The 15,174-nt window shown below is 36.7% G+C and overlaps 2 protein-coding genes across 2 annotated transcripts in view; both read left to right on the top strand.

Annotated features, from left to right (window-relative positions):
• LOC136679664 (oxysterol-binding protein 2-like) overlaps positions 1-8,225 on the top strand; it is a 73,542-nt gene extending 65,317 nt beyond the window's left edge. Inside the window, exons 10-14 of the mRNA XM_066658313.1 lie at positions 511-614; positions 781-876; positions 1,508-1,692; positions 2,329-2,549; positions 4,657-8,225. Coding sequence (XP_066514410.1) covers positions 511-614; positions 781-876; positions 1,508-1,692; positions 2,329-2,549; positions 4,657-4,799 — 749 coding nt within the window. The 3' untranslated portion in view covers positions 4,800-8,225. The remainder of the gene's footprint in view (positions 1-510; positions 615-780; positions 877-1,507; positions 1,693-2,328; positions 2,550-4,656) is intronic.
• A 3,323-nt stretch (positions 8,226-11,548) lies between these two features.
• On the top strand, positions 11,549-14,871 carry LOC136677941 (uncharacterized). The gene is made up of 7 exons (XM_066655664.1): positions 11,549-11,639; positions 12,031-12,140; positions 12,524-12,569; positions 13,257-13,379; positions 13,464-13,579; positions 14,141-14,255; positions 14,711-14,871. Exons 1-7 carry the CDS (start codon positions 11,549-11,551, stop codon positions 14,869-14,871), a joined length of 762 nt encoding a protein of 253 aa, XP_066511761.1.
• Positions 14,872-15,174: the final 303 nt, after the last annotated feature.

Genomic DNA, 15,174 nt, shown 5'->3' on the forward strand with positions numbered 1-15,174 from the left:
CAATAGTTAGCAACACCCTAGCAACCAACTAATATCATTGCAAACGTCTAATAACATTTTTGAAACCACCTGGAATACCATTAATATTGCATAGTTTTATTTAATTGGTGAACTAATGGATCATAATAACTTCTTAATAACACCCTAGAAACCACTTAGGATACAATAGAAACAACATAGCCACACCTGAGAAACCAACCTGAAACCATAACAACCACTTAGCACAACCTTAGTAACCACATTGGATACCATGGCAACCTTAGCAAACTCTGTGCAACACACTAACAACAACATAGCCACCACAGCCTAGCACATGCCACCTTGATCACAATATCAAACACCCAGCAAAGCCCTAGCATCCACCTGGGACACCATAGCAACCACCAAGCAATTCTCTCTCTCTCTCTCTCTCTCTCTCTCTTTCTTTCTTTCTCTCTTTCTCACACATTCTCCCTCCCTTACTTTCTCTCACACTCTCGCTCTTATGTGTGCCTCTCTCCCCATCTCTAGGTGCCATCCACCTTCAGTTTCATGCAAGTGGGAACCACTATGTGTGGCGTAAAGTGACATCCACTGTGCACAACATTATTGTTGGAAAGCTGTGGATCGACCAGGTCTGCATTCATTGACTAACACTGCTCTACTTCTACAGATGTATAACCTCTTCCACTTTAGGTTTATTTTGAGGTTTTGAAAAAGTGGATACATTTAAATTTAAAGTTTGTCATTTAATAAATCTTTCTTCCGTTATTATTTTCATTCTTTCTCTCTTTCTCTCAGTCAGGAGACATTGACATTGTAAATCACCGAACCAAAGAGACATGTCAGCTCAAGTTCTCTCCTTATAGTTATTTTTCCAGGGAAGTTCCACGCAAGGTAATGTCCCAAACACCTTCACTCATCACCACCAATGGTACATCAAATCATAGTTTGGACTTTAAAACCAACCTTTCAATAATCTTTAGACCTGTATGCACACTATGTGCCCAGATGTTTGCAGACAACATTTATATTAAGTGAAAATTCAGCTACATTAACGTGCACCTGTTGTGGAGATATACATTAAGGTGACAAACATTCCAGTAGAATGGGACGGATGGAATCTGGGGCAACAGCAGTCTAAATTCACCAATACCAATGTCAAGTGTCTGCTAGTGGAGTATCCACCACACTATGGAGCTCCATTCTCTGGAGTGATGAAATTCCATTCAGTACTTCTGGCATGAGCTGGGAGTTAGTGACCTGTTGTGTTTGTGATTCAGGACTAATGATCCAATATCAGTACCTGTGGAGGAATGCGATTTGATCTTCACAACAATGTTACATCTTCTAGTGTAGAAGTCCAGCAGTGTAGAGTCTGTTACAGGAGACAAAGGGGAGGGATTAAACTTCTTAGAAAAAACATAAGGCAAGCAGGAGTCTGCAAACATTTCTGAATGTAGTGTATTTTCTCTACTGATTTTGATTTGATTTGTTTTGTTTTTGTTTTGTTGTGGTCATGGTATAGGTGACGGGTGTTGTAGCAGATAGTGAGGGTCAGGCACACTACATACTTTCCGGGACGTGGGATGAGAGAATGGAGAGCGCTAAGATCGTCCAGAGCAGCAGGGGCAGCAACAGCGCTGAGGGCAAACAGAAGACTGTCTACCAGACACTTTCACCTAGACTTCTGTGGAAGAAATACCCACTACCGTACGCACATACACCAACATTGTACTTACTCACACATCAGCAGCATATTGCACATGGCACAAATACAACAGCCCTGTGATGAACTGGGTGTCCAAAGCTGTCCAGGGTGTGTTCCTGCCTTGTGCCCAGTGATTCTGGGTAGGCTCCACCATGACCACCATCAATGATGCAGTAACAGAAGATGAATGAATGATTGACAAACTCAATATACAAGTTTGTTACAGAAACATATGGTGATTCTAATATTATGCAAAAACACTATTATAGTTTTCTGATAGATTGTGGGAAATTGTGCCGAAATGTTAGACATGCCTATAATGATTTATCAATGTAGGATGAAGAATCTTATAAACAAGTTATAAAGCAACAATATATCAATAACTCTTATGTTTGAAAAGTGAAGATGGAATGTTGATGCAGATAAAATGAAAATACATTACAGTATATGAATTAATATATTGTAATGTGATATTCTGTCTGTGTGGGTCATTTAAATCTGACCTATTAAATTTATTCATTAATAAATAATTAAAAATGCATAATATGACAACTTCATTTGACTCAGATCCACAGTACTTGCAAATCATTTTATGAGTTTTCTCTATTACTCTCTCTCTCCCTGTCCCTCTCTTTCAGTGAGAATGCTGAGAACATGTATTATTTTTCGTCTCTGGCTCTGACTCTGAATGAAGAAGAGGCGGGAGTGTGTTTGACGGACAGCAGATTGAGGCCAGATCAGCGTCTGATGGAGGAGGGTCGCTGGGACGAGGCTAATACAGAGAAACAGAGACTAGAGGAGAAACAGAGAGCAGTGAGGAGGAGGAGAGAGGCAGAAGCCTCCGATGCCATTAATGAAGGTGAGCAATGAGAGTTTCAGATTAAACTGTGTGTAGTGTTTAATCCAGTGGGCTCTTTTTTCGGATATTCCATTGCTGATTTCTAGGCACTTACCACTTCAGTATCAACTCACCTATATTTCAGGTTCTCCAGGGACTGACCAACTGACCATAAGTTTGTTAATTCCACTATTTTTTTTTTTACTGTCTACTCTGACTCCAACCTTAATTCCAACACTAATTCTAATCTTGATCCTGGCTCTTGTGTCAAGATCCAGTCTTGATTTTTGCTTTAGATACTTTTTAGGAACCTTTTTAATTTTTCAGACTAGTTTGAATAGCGAAAAACTAAACCATCACTGTACAAGAATGGCTGGGCTTTTATGCAGTCAGAAATATTGTTTGACACTTCACACTTTCACATTGCATAATAACACATATATATGTGCATTGGGTGTGTTTGTTTTTTGAGAGTAGAGAGAGAGATAAACTTTTCAGCCTGTAAAGTTAGAGTTTGTATGCTGTTTCATAAACTTTGTTAGGAATTGCTTTTTATGATTTATTCTGATCTAAAGGGGAATATCCCAAAAAAAAGGCCTTTTCATCTTGTGGCACTGATGTTTCTGATCATGTTACGTGTCTTTTTTTTTTTTCCTCCTCCTGGTTACCAGAGTTTGATCTTGACTCTGGTGAGTCTGGTCTGAGTCTCCGTCTTTTCACACCACTATGTGTTGTGTCCACAATTTGCAGATCAGAAAGTGATCTGTAATGACAGTTTCACCATGTGTATAGTGTTCAGTTTTCCTGTGTGAGTGTGTGCACACCCAGTTTCATGTAATTATGTTCCATAAAATCCTCATGCCACTCCCTCCTGCTGTCACTTACATAAAGTTGGCAATCAAATACAGAAGATTTGCATACATATCAGACATTTTTGACTTAACTTCAGACTGACTGCAACTGGGATAATGATTGTAGGGTCCTACACAGCAAACACTCTTCCTGTATGCTCTCACTGACTGCAGTATTATGAAAATCAAGTACAAGTCCTGTCATAATTTAAGGTTTTATTAAGAAAGAAGAATCAGATTCTAGTTTTAGCTATTTTGTTTTATCTCAGATCTGAACCAGTTGATCACTTTTGTCTCATTTTAATCTATTTGAATCTTAGGCCTGTATAGAGCTTAGTAAAAATGCATTATAAAATATACTACACCCGTAAGTACCCACAAGCCTTGTACTGTAAGATTTAATACTGCAGAGGTATATATTTATTTTAATACATGTTTATTTTTTTATTTAATTTTAGCAACAATTCAAATACACACCATTTCCCCCCAATGTAATCAATAAGTGAAGATATATTTGTTGTTTGAAATATGCTTCTTCAGTTTTGCCATGGAGTAATAAACTGTGCCTAAGATGTGCCCTACAAATATAAAGCAAGAGTATGTTACTTTAATGTCTGTCTGCTCAAGATATACATCATTTTAATTACATCAGTTATTAGTGTTAAACCTGGTGTTGGCACCAGTAGATTGATGCTAAAATCTCGCAGCCATTAGCATCAATACTGTGGTGGTAATTGGACAGTTAACTCACTGTAAGACAAAGGTTGCTACATTTAACACTGCTCTTTCTGAATGTTTATGTTTTTTTTTTTGTTGTTGTTTTTTTAAACTGTTTTTTTTATTATAGTTAATATTTTCATTAGAATCAACAACGTCCCTTATCCGGATGATATGACCTTAAAAGATGATTCCAGTAGAAATTCAAACTGCCATCTGGAAGGTTACAATTTATTTGTTTTTGTGGAACCATACACAAATCTATTTGAGATGATCAAACAATCTGAGGTATGAGTGTGATGATTTAGGCTTGCGGCATAAAACCTTCCTTTCATTTTTCCTTTCCCTGTAGCTCCAGTGCAGAGCTAAAGAAGCAAAGAAACATCTTTTTAGGGGAAATGTTCACCATTTTATCACTTTAAATTTTAATAGCTGAAGGCCACAACTAATTATCAAACATTTCAGGAGTTGAAATAGCTTCGTAAGTGCAGGGTTAACTTTAAATTCTGCAATGTTTTAATTTATGCAATGTTTTAATGTGTTTTATGTTTTCTCTCCAGGTGTTGATTATGAAGGATACATGCCACAGTGGTTCCACCAAAGGACGGACCCTTTGAATGGAGAGACGAGTTTTGTGTATAAAGGAGGTTACTGGGAGGCCAAAGAGAGGCAGGACTGGAGTATGTGTCCGGATATTTTCTGAAACACTTTTACTGAATTGAGGGAGAGAAAATAACAAAAAGCAAACAAAACAAAAAAACAGATAAACAGAACACAAGGAAAGGACAAGGACCTCCAGTACAGATGGACAGAGCTTCGTGAGCTTGACCCAGGAGGCCACAGCAAGCAGGGCTTGAGTGTGTGAGTGAAAGGCTCTGTGTGTGATAGCAGATATGAGTGTGTGTGTGTGTGTGTGTGTGTGTGTGTGTGTGTGTGTGTGTGTGAGTGTGAGAAAAGAAGGGGAGATAAATGGAGTGGCCAAGTACTTGGCCCCCTTGATCGCTTCCAAACCAAATCAGGTGCTCTTTTTTTAAAAAAACACCATTTCCCCATCCATCCAACTCTCTCTCTCTCTCTCTCTCTCTCTCTGTCTCTCATAATATATATCTCTGGATTCTGATCATCACTGCTACAGGCCTAAAATAGAGAAAAGATTGCACCATAGAGCAATGTTCGTAAAGCTTTACCACCTTGTCATGACAACTGATTTCCACACACACAAACATTTATAAACCATATTCCAATAAGTGTGGTCTGTCAGGTGATGGTGGTCTCTCACCTGAGCTGACATAGATGTTATATCAACATGAAATTCCAAACTTACAAATGAATCCTCATATAATACTCCTCAGAATTTATGTAGGTCTAAGTCATTCATCATAAAATGCTTAAGTAGGTGTCATGTAGCCTTGTGAACACTTTAACTCATACTGACACTATAATGTGCACATTAACACATAATAGAGAAGACTCTCTCTCTCTCTCTCTCTCTCTCTCTCTCTCTCTCTCTCTCTCTCTCTCTCTCTCTCCTATATCTCTCCCTTACTAATTGGATGACACAGGAAGAGCTTGGAGAAGAAAGTGGCATGTAGGTGTATGCTCCATCCTAAGAACAAAGCATATCAATACTCTCAATTTTGCATATCTTTTTAATGACATTGCATATCCCAAAAAACACAGATTAGGTATGCTGAAAAATAATATATATATTTCCTTGATCCCATTAACTACATCATTTCTACATACAGTACCATGCAAAAGTCAGTTTACTTCACTTCTAGCTGAAAGTTATTTATAAGTAACTTTCTCAGCATCAAGAGAGGGATGAAGATGTAAAATACATTTAAGAGCTTAGTTTAACAAAGATTAAAATAAGCTTAAATGAATTTGTTTAATTTAATATAATTTAATTAAAGTTTGATTAATATTTCTATTTTTGGAGGATAATTTATGGGAGGATTTAAGTTTTTCAAAGAAATCTACAGTGGCCACTGTCTTCGCATGGTACTGTAAAGATGTATTACATCAACACACTTGTTCTAAAGTAAACTGAAATACATTATTGTATAAATGTAATGTATGAAAATGAATAATGCAAATTCAATGCACTTTCTTCACTGTACTCTTATTGAATACTGAACAGCCTCTGTTTAGAGAAGCCTTGTTTAATCCATCACAGGCTCCTTTTACTCTGTGAGAATCTACGGGATACAGTTAAGTTATCCAAAGAGCTTCAGGCAGGCATCAGGCATATGAATCCTCAAAAGTAATCCCCTACACATAACTGAAAAGAAGACTATTGCCCTGTTAACTGTTCATGAAGAGCTGAGCGCAGTTCTGTATTGCTGGAGCTTTTGCAATATAAGGTCCTCTAGAAATCTGTTGCTGTTACTGTTACACACCATAAAATGCATATGATTTTTCAAATGATGGCTGAGCATTTTTCAGCCTGATCCCTAGCTGCCATATCTGTAGCATGAAATTGATTACTACGAAAACAATTTCTCTCTATTTAAAAAAAATATATATATATATATAATCCAATGACAATGCATTTCTAATATAAGCATGGTTTGAGTTTTCGTTTCATTTATTAAGTATGACAAATAACTAGTAACAAAGTTATTGTTCACAGTAAGTGACTACATGCTACAGATGCAGTAAATTAGGGTTATAACTGCAGTAGAATTTCTTTAAAGCTGTCCCAACAAAGCTATGCTTTAACTTTTATCAGACACAGCAAAGCTGTCCCTTCAAATGGATGCCTATGAATATCTCACAACATCAGGCTTTGCGTGTTTTTACAAGTACATGGTGAACTACATCCACATCACTCTCAGCAACCTTATAATATATACAGGACTGAACTGACCTCTCCATCCTCTATCCACAAATGCGCAAATAAGTTACTGGTACAAAGCTGGTCAAGCTATGCAGAATGTTAGTAAAAATTCTGTTTATGTGGCACTGTTAGATTTAAAAGAAAAGACCTGAATTTAAATGTGTCAACATTTTTTATATATTTGAAATTTCACTTGTGTGTTTGTGTGAACGGATATGAACTGTATAATCAAACTAACGTTACATTCCTATGAAAACATGTTAATTTTTTGTCTGTTTAAACCCGTATTGTTTTGAACTGTGAGGTCTTGTTCAGTATCGTAAACTGGAGAATTCACATTATCCACTTCAAACACAGCAGTTCATTTTGAATAATCTAAGTACTTTGACAAATACCTAGCCTCACTTTCTCTAGTTACGGCGACCCTGAAATGAATAAGAAGAAAAGATGATGATGATGATGATGATGATGATGATGACTTTCTCTGGTTGAGTAGTTTGACACTCCCTCTCCCTCCATCACTCAGCATGATAATAGCAACGTCTGGTAGCTAACATAATACAGTTATTTACAGTTCTCCTCCAAGTGTGTTGAGCTGAACAGAGTTAATGTTTTACCCAAAGCTTGAAAAGAAATGGTGACCAGCATCACATGTCTTAGAGGAAGCATGTGCTGCTTTCACCCTTCATGTTTGGTAGCATGATGTGATTCCACCTAACAGGTGAAAGTGACAATAAGTAAACTAGAAAGAAAAGTGGGTAAAAAGGAATCACATTGGGGTGAATGGAATAGCCTGAAAAGCTTGTCCAACCTAGCAACAGTTGCTACTAAAACACAATTGTGGGCAGAGCATGGATAGGTCATTTTGTAAACAAAGAGTACCAGGTGCAAATAATGTCTTTAAGAAAGTGTTTTGGAGTAAATATATTTAACAAGACATTTGTGTCTCTGAAAATAAAAAGGGAGGATTACTGAACACAGAAGCTCTTTGGTTTAAAAACCTCGCATTTTCAGTATTGATACGCTGAACCCTTCTTCGTTTCTGTGTCTTAAGCAGGTTGAAGTCTGCTGTCTCTACAAATGGTACGACACAAGACTTCACTGATTTTTTCACTTTCAAGTGTGAACACTGTTTTTTAATTGCTGTTAAGAATGTAGACTTTAGGCCACAGGTATGATGTTTATACCTGTCTGAACTCGTGTGACTATTTTGTGATAACAAAAGAAAATAACCACAACAAATAATATAATTATAATTTAATGAAAAGACGAGTGAGTAATGATGCTAACTCATGCTGTTTTTTTTTTTGGGTGGGGGGGTTTGGGGTGGGGGGTGGGTGGCAGTGTAATATCTAGAGTTTAAAGGAAAATAACAGAGACATTTCCTGTAAATGTGACTTTTAATCTAAGATGATCTATCTGCTATATAGAGAGAAGTTTTAAATTTATTTGGACAAGTTTCCATGGTTTGATTTGAAATTTTAAATTTTTTGTATTAAAAGAGATTTGCTCACACTGTTGTAGGTGTGCTTTTATTATAAGTGTCTTTTGATTAATGTATGACAGTGACATTGTCTTTTAATGAATGTGTGAAGAGGTTGGGTTTAAACATTCAGGTCATGAAAGTCCATAGTATTCAAGATTTCAAGTTTTTTTTTCCTCAATTTTTTTTTCAGTTTGCCTCTTGCATTTATAGACACATACACAAAACAGTGGGTATATTAAGGTGTCTGTGGTCCAGAGCGTATTATTCAACAGCAATACTTAACCTCACAAATGTGGCTCCAAATGTGGAGGAAAACTCCATCACAGCACAAGGAAGAAACCTTAGACTCAAAAAGTGGAACCCATCCTCATCTGGTCAATACCAGAGGGCAGTGTATAAACAAATGGCAGTTTATAAACAGATCACTTTGAGTTCATTTTTAAAGTGTAAAAATGAGTTTACAGTGTCATATCAGGCCATGTTCTGTTAATAGCTGTATGAATAAGGAGCAGTTTGAAGCAGGTAAATATGAACAATTATTTAAATCCAGTTGTCATTTGGTGACGTTATTATGAGACCCTCGAGCGTATACACAAAGCTACGTAAGGATGAGCAGGTTGTTATTGCTGAAAATGGGTGACCGGTCGGGTGTTTACAAAATTTTGGTCATAAACCAAACTTTTGTTATAAACACGTGACTAGTAGTTCTCTGGTTTCAGAGCGGTCGTTTGGTGGGAAGCGTCGGTTGCTTGGCGCTTTGGTTGCTAAGCGCTTTGCGAGGAACTTCGGTTGCTAGGCGCGCAGCCGAACGCCAATCACGTTTAGCTCAAGCAGTTCATGTTTAGGAATTTTGGAATCGACTCGAGTCTGATTCAAAAAGACAAGAGCCAAATGAATCGATACTTATTTTACAAAACAATCTCGATTCCAAAAAATATTGGTCAGTTGACAGTGTACGTCAGCTTGAAATATTTGGAAACTTAACACAAACTAAGTAACTAATCTCATTCCATGCTGAAGAGAACTAGCATGAATTAACTTTTATTTATTGGGGTTATTTCATTTATTTTTGGTCCTGGAACGGTATATTTGAATATTCACTATGAATAACTGAATATTAAGTGTTTGAAAAATCGTTGTGCATGATGTTCTACAACAAAATAGACCCCTAAAGTAACATTATTTTATCACTTTCAACATTACATAAAATCATAAGGACATAAACATAGCGTCTTTGATACGAAGCTCTGACTAACCCTTTTGGAGCATCGCCTAATGTGATATTGCACCAACTTGTGAAGGTTTTTGGTCTTGACGTACACAAGTGAGTATATGAGTAAATATGTGAGTGAGTGTGTAACAAGCCAGTTCCACCAGATATATAGATTTATTCTATCTAAAATGAGAGAGATGTCACTATTCATTTTGCATAATGGCTATATTTGTATTGCAGACATTATGAATCACTGATTTATCACCAATACTGCACACAATAAATAAATAAATAAATTACATTTTACTACAATTAATCATTTCACGTTTTTACATTACTAATCATTATGTTTTAACACCTTAACTTAAAAATTATTCAGAAAATATGAGCAAATTATTTTAATTCAAGGTGTGGACTCGAGTCCAAATCTTCAAACAGACTCTCCATTCCCAAATCTCGAGGAGTCGATTCTCTTTCAAATGATTCCAAGGTCTAATCATTGCTGTTTCCCGCAGGATTTAGCGGACCAGTGTACAAAGGAAAGCTGTAAGTAAGTGTTTCTTTAACTCGGATAATTCGGCTTTTATATGAGTCAAAAACATTCACGCATTTATTTCTCCTCTGTGTTGAGGTTGTAATAGACGACAGAGGTCGGTATTCTGAAATTATTCTGAGAAAATTACTTTAGATTTTACTCAGGAAGGTTTTGTTCTGCTGTACTGAATCAGTGAGAACAAATTTATATTGCAGTGTTAAATTAATTTTCAGAAAATGTCACAGTCTTCAGAAACGTTCACAGTTCTAGACACTAGGGTCAATAGTTGTGGAAGTTATGACCCACTTTTGTCTCCTGAAAATCTTAGTGTTTGTTACACTTCCCGATCTCTGAGCAACAGCCTAGAGAAAGCCCCCCCCCCCCCCCCCCCAAAATAACCAGAAAGAATATAAACAAAGAAAGAAATAAACAACAAAGACAATACAACAACACATTAATAAGCACTATAAAAAGTATCAGTAAAATGCTGTTGTTGGTGAAATATTTCAATATGAATCCATTAAATAACAACCATATTGGTTTTCCACAGGCTATTCTAAATTTCTGTAAACTTAAAATGTTAATGTATACAAGTCATGGCCTGGAACAATGACTCACAATATCTACAGCAAAATTGAGCAGTTATATTTACGAATTTTTTTTCTAGAAAACATGGGAGAGGATATGTTGCAGATTTCTATGTAGAAATCTCTGCATAAACATTGCCTAGTTCCCTGCTTTCAAGTGTATCTCAGCACAAAAAAAAAAAGAAAAAATAATAATTGCACTGTGGTTGTCAGAAATGGACGTCAAGTTCTCTGTGCCAAAGACAAAAGGGTCCTTCCCAACAGCCCACATCAGTCATGGTATGGGGTGTATCAGTGCCCATAGCATGACTGCCTTGCATATGTGTAAAAGTAAAAGTGGAGGTGTATATTGGGATTTTAGAGAGTCATTCTGTTATCAAGGAATCAGACAATACCAGGCCTTATTCTGCACATGCTTCAATAGTGTAGCTTCGACGACCCAGTTCATGTGTCAGTGGTCTCAACGGTCTGTTGAGCAGCTGAAGTCTGGTATCAGGCAAGAGTAGGCTCAGATTCTGTCTCTGTCTCTGTAATATGGAACATTCCACATCAGCTTGTCATTGTCAAGGTCATTGCATTTGCAAATTTTGAAAAATACAAACAAAAGTCTAATTAAAGAAAACTCAATAATGATTTAACAATTATATAATTATGATAATAATGATTTATAAAATGTTTGCCTATTTCATCATTTCTTGACTTTGAAGGAAATGCTTAACCACGTGTTAGAAAAGTGTTTTTGTGTTTTTGTTTATTTGTTTGTTTGTTATTTCAGTGTAATTTTGAGGTATGTTGCTCTTTGCTTTGAAGGTCATGGAAGCTGGAAATCATGATGGAGCTGTTAACGAGGCTGAAGACACAGATGACCTACTTTGTACTGGTCAGTATTACATCGGCCTAGAAATGTGATATATATATATATTGTGTGCATCTATGTGTTTAATGTAATAATAATAATAATAATTTGCTTTAAAAAAAAGAAGCCCTCTCACCCATGTATTTAATGTGGTGGCTTTAGAGTGAAAGAACTTACAGAACATAAAAACCTAAAAGGAATATAAGCTTTCACCAGGTTTCAGACATACACTGGAGTGGTACCATGAACTAGTTAATGCTAAATAAGACAGGAAGCCAGTGTAGTCCTGCCAATACAGAACATATCTGAGCATGAAGTGATGTATACAAAAGAACTATGGCAACACATATTTACATTCTTTATAAACAGTGCATCAGAAAGTGGAACCCAACCTCCTCAATGTATTTATTTTCAGACATGGATGAAGAGACTGTTAGTGATTTCAACCATGGTTTATCTGCTCTTCCCCGAGACCACTGTGATCTACTGCTGGATGCCATTGATGCTCATCTCAGCTGTCTGCAGGTCTCATAGCCTTTGTTTATTTGCCCTGAGAAACTTTTTTCATGAAGGACTTGCCAATTTTCAGAATGAGGTCATAAGAAAACACAAAAGCACACAGTGCATCAGTTTTGTATGACTTTTTTATTATTATTTATTTAGTTATTTATTGTATAATCAAATGCACTTTTTGGGATCCTTGTAGTTGGCATGTTTAATTGTACAGTGTACACCCTAACACAGTTCCTGGTGCCTCGTGAACAGACCTGAAGAGAGTGTACATTAACTGGACCAGCAGATATGTTTGATTGTAAAACAAAAATGAAATCTAATAATTATATATGTATGGTAAAGTTAGTTAGATATAGGTTTATTATTGAAATACTTACAATATGTTATATTCCTAGACCCACAGTCATGTCCAAGTGAATGGAAGAAAGAGCACAATGGAAGGTAAACTCATATTTTCTCACAATCAAATAAATAAAAACTGCAGTAATGCTGGCTCTGAAAGATGAATATTTTTATTGTAAAAATCACTATTTAAGAGAGCACTGTTTAATGCAAACAGACATTATCAAAAACATTGTCTTAACATTTTAGGTTAGGAAAGTTAACCTGAACTTTAGAAAATCAGTCAGGTGTAACCAAATATCAGTGTGTCTTGTACCTGACAAAATCATGATATAATCATATTTAAATTCATTCATTCCTTGTCTATAACCGCTTATCTAGTTCAGGGTCATGGTGGGTTGGGAGCCTACCTGGAATCACTGGGCACAAGGCAGGAACACACCCTGGAGGGGGCACCAGTGCTTCACAGAGCAAAACACACACACATTCACACCTAGAGACACTTTTTTGAGTCGCCAATCCACCTACCAACATGTGTTTTTCACCCATGGGAGGAAACCCACGCAGACACGGGGAAAACACACCAAACTCCTCACAGACAGTTACCCGGAGTGGGACTGCAACGCACAACCTCCATGTTCCTAGAGATGTGTTACTCTGACACCACCTGTTGCGCCACAGTGCCGTGGCCAGATTTCAAACGGCAGTTATTTTATACAGGGAAGCATTTACATATGTTTAAAAGTGTTCCTCTCCTCTGTTTTGCTTGCTTTCTCTTTTTATCAGTGTGTCTTGACAGAAGTAATTCTGTGAGTAAAGACACTGGTCTGGGCAGTACTGACCTTTCTATAGATAAAGCTACTTCTACCCCTGACGAGCCTAATTCAGATCATCTAGACCTTTCCACAGGTAATTTCAGGGACTACTGTATATCCTAGTCACAGATTCAATAGCACGTTACACTGAATGATTTTCTTTGTCCTTTGGTCACAGTGCGAGTCAGCAAAGGCCAAATAGAGGCAGTTGGACAACAGGACAAAAATCATACTAAGGATTCAAAGAGTGAACAGTGCCTCTGGAGACTGCAGCAACTGCTGGGAACAAGCAGGGTATGATGATGACAATATGTTTTAGCCTTTTCCCTTTATTTAAATAATAATAATACAATTGATTTAAATAAACCAGCTACCCTATTCTTCCACGATTCTCCTTCGTGTTGGTGAAATATTCTATACTAAACATATTTTAAAGGGGACGTATCATACCCCTTTTCCACAAATGTACATAGTTCCTTTAGTCCCCACTAAAAAGTATGTGGTATGCTTTCATCAAAATACCACAAAGATTAAACACCATCATTTTTATTGTTTTGTTCCATTTAAACTCATCTTCATGTTCTCACATCGAAGCTTCTGATCCTGGGCTAATTCAATCACAAAAAAAAAGATATTTTTTTCTAATATGCCCCCTTTAAACAAAACCCATCCCATGTTACTGACCCTGAGCATTAATTGGTTCATTGAAGGACAACAAAGCATTTAGATTCCTCATCACATCTGAGCTTAATTTGACTGAAACTCATAAATCATTTTTTTCCTATTGTTTGATTTAATTGACTTAATATGACTGATTGCTTTAGAACATATGCCTATACAATCAATATAAAACAGGTGGGAGTGAAGGAGTATGTGGCAGAAGAGTTGGACAGTGTGTGTACCGAAGATTTCAGCACAAGATTTAAAGAAGAGATGCTGGAAATCTATGACCCCAGTTCAGATGGTGCAGGTATGCCTATCTCTGATTTAGTGGAGATTCCTATGTTTTTTATGGTCTATGTTCTGAGTTTCCTGCAATGTTTAAGTCAGAATAAAAGTGTTAAAGGATTATATTATAATGGAGAATTCCACAAACTGTTAAATAGAAGTTATTATTGAATGAGCAAACTGTCACACAATTTAAACAACACGCATGACTAGATGGGATTGGATGAAGCTCCGTTATTCCAGAGAACACATTCCTACTACTCCTATTAAGTGCTAGGGGGCATTATAGTTATCTAAAACACATCTATCATTTATCATGATGCTATAGAGATTCTACAGGGTTTAAAAGTTGTTGTCTATAGTTCTATAGAGAGTGTTAAAATTTTGACATAAAAGGTATATTGATCTAATTTCACTGCAGTCTCCTGCAGGAGACATGTTACTTGAAATTTTCACAGCACAGTTTTTTTTCTTCAGCTGCAGACAGTGCTCCAGACGCTGCCAGTATCAGCAGTGATACAGGACTCCTTACTGATCCCCAGATTATACAGAACTTCATCCAGAACCAAGGCAGAATCCAGAATGTCAATGAGAATTGTGTGAAATCATTCAACAGGCATCTCGCAGGTATCTTTTAGTTTTAATATTCTTGTCATGCTGGGAGTGATTCTCAAAGAGTTCAAGAGGCACAAGCATATGTGGAAGTTTAATCAAAGAATGTACCGGAAAACAGAAACAAAGCCGGCAAAACACAATAGGCATAAATAAACAAAGAACATGTTTTAATGTTCTTTAATGTGGTGATGAATAAATTATTGTTTAAAAAAAAAAACAGTTAACAAAAACATGTCAAGGGCTTAAATAACTGTAGACAGAGGTCGAAACACCAGAAGGCAGAGAGGAAAAGCTAAACATTTAGTAAATCTCATGAAAGGGCAATA

Source organism: Hoplias malabaricus, chromosome Y (genome assembly GCF_029633855.1).
Source record: "Hoplias malabaricus isolate fHopMal1 chromosome Y, fHopMal1.hap1, whole genome shotgun sequence".
NCBI lineage: Eukaryota > Metazoa > Chordata > Actinopteri > Characiformes > Erythrinidae > Hoplias > Hoplias malabaricus.

Excerpts from the sequence above, each read along its gene's own strand:
- LOC136677941 (XM_066655664.1), top strand. The coding sequence starts at position 11,549 with ATGTTGCTCTTTGCTTTGAAGGTCATGGAAGCTGGAAATCATGATGGA. Across the intron at positions 12,141-12,523 it reads CTCATCTCAGCTGTCTGCAG|ACCCACAGTCATGTCCAAGT; the intron begins GTCTCATAGCCT and ends TTATATTCCTAG. Across the intron at positions 12,570-13,256 it reads AAGAAAGAGCACAATGGAAG|TGTGTCTTGACAGAAGTAAT; the intron begins GTAAACTCATAT and ends TCTTTTTATCAG.